We start from the raw sequence: 6,000 nt of genomic DNA, 5'->3' as shown, positions 1-6,000 counted from the left end.
TTTGCCTTAAATAGGTCACATCAGTTCCCTGGAGACCTTGTGTTCCTCGGTGGAATTTTCCTTGCCATTCAACTGCTCCTGAAAGGGTTGAGAATTAGGGTTGGGATCCCCCCGCCCCCCTTCTGTCTGTTTCCACAAAATCTCAAATGTTTATCCAGAAGAACTGCTCCCTCTGCGCTCTCCACTTAAAAGGATGGGCTGCCCCATCAAAGGAGGCTCTATTTCTGATTTAAGCTTCCCTGACAGGTAATCCAAAAATGGCAAGAAGTTTTCCCCCACCCACCAAGACTTCATTTGCAATGTTAATAACGATTTTGGTAGCTGTAGCAACAGTTGTGACTGAGAAAGAGAACAAGGGCCAGGGGAATGTTGTTAAGAGAGTCTCTCTGGATCCTGTTTGTGTGGGCCCTTGAAAATGTTGCCCAACGATGCTTCTTTACTGCATTGGGTTAATGCCGAGTCATTGCCCCAGTACAATCTGCAATTAAATGCATGTGGTACCAACATCCAGAGCTCTCGTGCTCTCCCCTCAAGCAATGTTCTGTGCATTTACATCTAAGAGATCTATGCAACTTTTATATTCTTTTTTAGTTGCTCAACACTGAAAGAAAGGGGAATAACCTTCAACTTAAAACTGCAATTTTCAGTGATGCAGTAGATAATGTTAGGCTCTGGACTTGATCCTCTTACAGAAGCCTAGGGCCTATTTGAAAGCCATAGGTTTTGATTCCATTTTGAGGCACCACAATTAACATTATTATTAATCGGGAAAAAATAACATAATCAATGGTCTGAACAGAACCTATTTTTATTGGATTTATTCATTCTTTTCTTAAAGTGAAGTGTTTGGTAGGCACCAGGTAGTCCTTGACTTATGACCACAACTGGGATTGGAGTGTCTGTTGCTAAGTGATGTGGTAGTTAAGTGAGTACCACCTGATTTTACAATTTTTTTGCCATGGCCGTTAAATGAATCACTGTTGTCATTAAGTGAATTTGGCTTTGCCCATTGACTTTGCTTGTTGGAAGTCCCTGGAAAGATTGTAAATGGCAATCATGTAACGCCGTGTGTGTGTGCGTGCGCGCGCGCACACACACACACACACATATAAGTGACGTGTGGTGAGCTTCATGGCCAGTGAGGCAAGCGCGAAAGCCCCGCCGAAGCCCCGGCGCCACGTCCGCCATAGAGCGGGACCGGGACCCGCTCTATGGCGGATGCGGCGCCAGGACTTTAAAGTCCTGCTGCTGGTGCCTGCTGCCACTTTAAAGCCCTCCCACCGGGGCCCAAGTAGCCATGATTCCCCCCTCCCCAGCCAGCCAGCCCACCCAGCCCATTCCTTCCCCTGCCACCGCTGTGTCCAACAGGTCAGGTGTCTTGCGTTTATGGCGGACATAAACGCGAGACGCCTGGCCTGTTGGACACAGCGGCGAGAACGTCTCTGCCGCGCTCCGCCGCTTCGCTCCCCCCGAAAGAAACACACGCACACACACACACACACACACGCACAAATTCCTCACAAAAAATTACAAATTAAATTATCATTTTGAATCGCCCCCTCCGTCCGATCCACATACCTTTTCCAGCTGTGGATTTCAACTCTCCTCTTGTCCGCCTGCCATGATGAAAATGTAAAAAATTAAATAAAACAGCAACTTACTTAGGCAAGGCTGCCAAGGCATGATTTGCTGCTCCCAGATCAGGAGGCGGGAGAATCACGTGCCTCCTTTGCATAAGGAATTTTTCGCATTTTAACCCTTGCTTAACTCTGAGCATGGGTTAAAAGGCAAAAAATTCCTTATGCAAAGGAGGCCCATAGTTTTCTCGCCTCCCCCTACAGTTAGCACTAAGCAGACTCAGAGTCACTGTGACTCTGGAGTCTGGCAGCAACTACCTTAGCCTTTTTAATTATTTTAAAAATTATTTTCTTTTCCTCATGACACTGGTGAGGCCCCGCCTCCCCTGACTGCACGTCCCTGATACATACATACATACATACATACATACATACATACATACACAACATACACACACACACGAAGCGCCCATATTTTGATCATGTGACTGCGGGAATAGAGCAACAGTTGTAAGTATAAGAACCAATCATAAGTCACATTTTTAATGCTGTAACTTTGAATAGCTGTTAAATAAATGGTTGTAAATCAAAGACTACCTGTACTCTGAATGTTTACAAGAGGAAACACTTGAATGTGTTAATGCTAGACCGTATTAAAACATTGTGATATACAGAAAGTCTCTCTGGCTTGTTTAACAAAAGAGAATGCATTCTTTAAGAGACTCTTTCTTCAACATGGTATTTTCCAAATTTCTTGGGACTGTGAACCAGAAATAGAAGAAACAAATCAACAATTTTCTTGTAATAGAAGCTATATTTTCATCTGGACATCTCTACTATCACAGTACTTGATCAATAAGCCCTGCTTTTGCTATAAATCCCCATTAAATAAGCGATCCTGTTTTAACTATAGACCCACAATATAAAATACATGAATACTCTAGTGAGCAGCATTGCAGCTATAATACTGCATTTATGAAATGCTTTCAACATTCCAAGTCATTAGGCCTAGGAATTTGTTATTGTTAATAGTTGTACCATCTATGCTGATTTATCCTAGCTATTCTAGTTGACAAGTAGGACTTATCTCAGATGAATGTGGTATCATAGATATATGCGAATATGGATCTTTTTGGTGAAGTGTTGGTGTAGTACATCACTTTCATTAAGCTGGTCAATTTTGACATAGTAAGATTACATGATATTAAGTAATATCTATAAGAACAATCTGCAGGTGTTAGTTAAATGGCAGCAATGCATGTGACTGTCATGTGCTTTGAATATCATGTTAAACACACACTCTTCAAACTAGACTGGGTTGACCAGACAATACCCAAATCTCAAGCTAAAACGAGAGAGAGAGAGAGAGAGGGAGAGAGGGGGGGAGAGAGGGAGAGAGAGGAAGAGGGAGAGCGCAACCCTTTGAACAAATCTTATTGTATTTAACCAATAAAGGGTATTCAACATCAACCAACAGGATTCAAGAATGTTTTCTGATCACTTTGTTTATGCTCATCTGATTTAAAGAAAAGCTGTAAAATCACAAATGCCAGAGTCAATTTTGAAAAAAAATCTGGAAGTTGTTGTAATCAAAACTGAAAGCTGAAAACTATGCAGAAGTTGCTTCAGATCAAGGAAATAAAGATATCAGTTCAAAAACATGGACTTTTTCTTCTTCTCTGGATTCCAGTATTCTGTTTTTCTGGTTGCTTCTGGTAACTGCTGACGTGACTTACAGGGTAAAACTCGATAAAGCCATTTCAGCTTCATTGTGAAATGTATCTTTCCTCACTTTTATTGCTTGCAGTGCTGGGTTTATTCCTTCCCAATTACTACAGGGCTGCTCCTTTGGGTCCATTTCTGAAATTGTGAGCAAATAAAACCAGTTCAATGACAATATCAGGTACTGAGATGAAATACTTCTAAGAACTAATGAACAAAATCCCTATCCAATTTTTAGGTGGGACATTTCTACAGGCAGGGTTTTTTTTTTAATTTTTTTGCACAATTAAAAAAAAAACAATCACAATTTGAGAACTTGAGCCTGTTTCCTAATGCCAGGTAGTTTTGGTTGCCTGACAAATGGCTCCTTATCTTTCTTCTGCTTGTTATTGATGAATCATTACCAGTCTTTCAACAGTCTGATCAACTATTTCAGAGGCTTCTAGGCAACAAATTACCTGGCAGGGAATTTGCTTGGAAGGCTAATTTAAATTGACTAGACTTAAATGACTCACAATTTTCCTATCTTGTTGGCTTTCTTCTCCAAAACAATGAGAACCTCCTATTCAATGATAAAAGGAGATGTTTTATTCCATGGGGCTCTCAACTTCCTTTGAAGGCATTAAAAATCATTCTGGGATAGGATCATTCCCAGTGTAATAGAAAAATGTTCTGGCTTTTCAATAATCCACCCAGTGCGTTTATGGACAGTGGGGCCAGAATAAGGAAATTGCCAATTTCTCTTGCTCGGCAAGAGTATGAGCCATTCCTCTGTCCATGAGCCAACCTTGAGTGGGTGTGGGCTGGTATGTCTCTGTTGAAATTAATGCAACACTGCTGATTTGTATCTGCTTAAGAGGTGAATCTAGGCATATTCTGCACGTATGTCAGCCCTTAGAGAATACAGGAGGGCAGGCAACAGCCCTGTCTGCTAATCTATCCAATCTCTGCATTACGAATTTTCTAAAGGCAAAAGTATTTACTGAGTTTGGACAGAGCCAGGAGAGCTTAAAACAAACTGACATTGGAATCTTTCATCAAACTCTTCTGGAATAATAGTCAATATTGTATTATATAAATAGTCGCCAATCTCTTCCCGATCTTCTCCTCGTGTGGGAAATCACGTCACACCTCCTTGATCATTGGTGTAAATTCTGTCAGTCATTCACAATTGGCCATAATATTCTGTGTATCTGTGCTAACATTCAGTTTATGAATTCCCTTTCCCTGTTTAGAAGAGAGCTTAAAATAAAGAACATGGTTTGCTGTTAATAATGGCACTGCTAGGTGACACAGACCTTAGCAAACTTACTCATTTTGGATTTCTCCACCTGATCAAGCTGAACAAGCAAAGTTTTTCAAAGGACCCTACAGGGCAACATGTACTTAGGTGAACCAACTGCCATTGTTCAGGAACAAAGCCTTGAGGCTTGTAAATAAAACCAGAAAAGATGCTGTTTAAAGGGAAGGGGGGAAGGGTGTGAAAGGGACTATGAGCCAGCTAGCTGATGCAGGGTGGAAAGTTGAGAGGCAAAATGTGGAAACAGAAGGCAGGGAACCAATATGTGATCCTTTTTTCAAAACCAAGAAAAATATTTATTTGCTTGCAGTCAATAAAACAATATTTTCCATTCAAGATGAAATAGATACAATATTTGCAAAATATCACGAGTCTAGCCTGAAGTCTTTTCCAAGAGCCAGGAATGATGTTTAGAGACACTTTCAGACCATAGATAATAAAATGTTTCAAATCTTATTGAGAGCCAGTTTGGCCTAGTGGTTAAGGCACCAGACTAGAAACTAGGAGACCGTGAGTTCTAGTCCCACCTTAGCCATGAGAAAGCCAGCTAGGCGATCTTGGGCCAGTCATTTTCTCAGTTCATCTCACTGTTGTTGTTTGGAAAATAGGAGGAAGAAGTATTAGATATACCTTGAGTTGTTTATAAAAAAATAATAGAAGTGGGATATAAACAAATATTAGGAACAGCTCATACAGAGTCAGCTTGCACTTCCAACGGGGGTGTACCGTTTTCTTTCAGATCCCAGTTTGAACCCAGAGATGGACAAAACAAACTCCATTTCTGCAATGGGATTTCCCTTCTTCCAACCTCTCATGATTAAATCCATGGGAGCTTGTAAGATTCATGGAGAATGAGGGAAGGAAAAGACTACCTGGTGAATTTATAGGAATCATTTTGGGTTTATTTGATTGGGAAATTCATTTTTTATGAATTGTATGTGTTAATCCTTATCTACTGCTCAGAATCTCACTTATGAGATTGGCAACCTTGTACATTGATTTCAATAAATAAATAAATACCATATTGAATTGGCTTCTGTCCATCAAAATGATTTTCTGCTTTCTCAGGACAATATAGTTATACTCCTCTAGCTGAGAGATTGGAAATGGCCCAAAGTCTCACAAACTATTTTATAGAATTGTTAGGATGAAATGAAGGGAGATTCCCTTGTCTACCAAACTGAGCTCCAAGCATCAAGATGGATTAGAAATATAATAATAAATAAAAAATCTGGATGGCAACCATTATGATGGAGAAATATTATAAAATGTATGCTAAGCTGGGAATGGTTGCATAACTGTTTTAGATGATTTGCCTACATTTTCTATCCTAATCTTTGCCTCAAATCTATTTTATTGTTGCTATACAAATACTTCAAAATTTAAGGAAAAACATTACCA

General features: G+C 40.2%; 1 protein-coding gene across 2 annotated transcripts in view; it reads right to left on the bottom strand.

Annotated features, from left to right (window-relative positions):
* Positions 1-2,959: 2,959 nt before the first annotated feature.
* The window catches only part of RAD51B (RAD51 paralog B), a 346,004-nt gene continuing 342,963 nt past the window's right edge, over positions 2,960-6,000 (bottom strand). For both annotated transcript variants that reach the window (XM_087721346.1, XM_014072496.2), the window contains one exon: positions 2,960-3,437. In XM_087721346.1, coding sequence (XP_087577472.1) covers positions 3,310-3,437 — 128 coding nt within the window. In that variant the 3' untranslated portion in view covers positions 2,960-3,309. The remainder of the gene's footprint in view (positions 3,438-6,000) is intronic.

The sequence above is a fragment of the Thamnophis sirtalis genome, unplaced genomic scaffold (assembly GCF_051295495.1).
Source record: "Thamnophis sirtalis isolate CommonGarterSnake01/CBP01778 unplaced genomic scaffold, rThaSir2_p1.2 scaffold_1, whole genome shotgun sequence".
NCBI lineage: Eukaryota > Metazoa > Chordata > Lepidosauria > Squamata > Natricidae > Thamnophis > Thamnophis sirtalis.
Note: the sequence above shows the minus strand (reverse complement) of the source record. Positions and strands in the feature narration are given on the sequence as shown.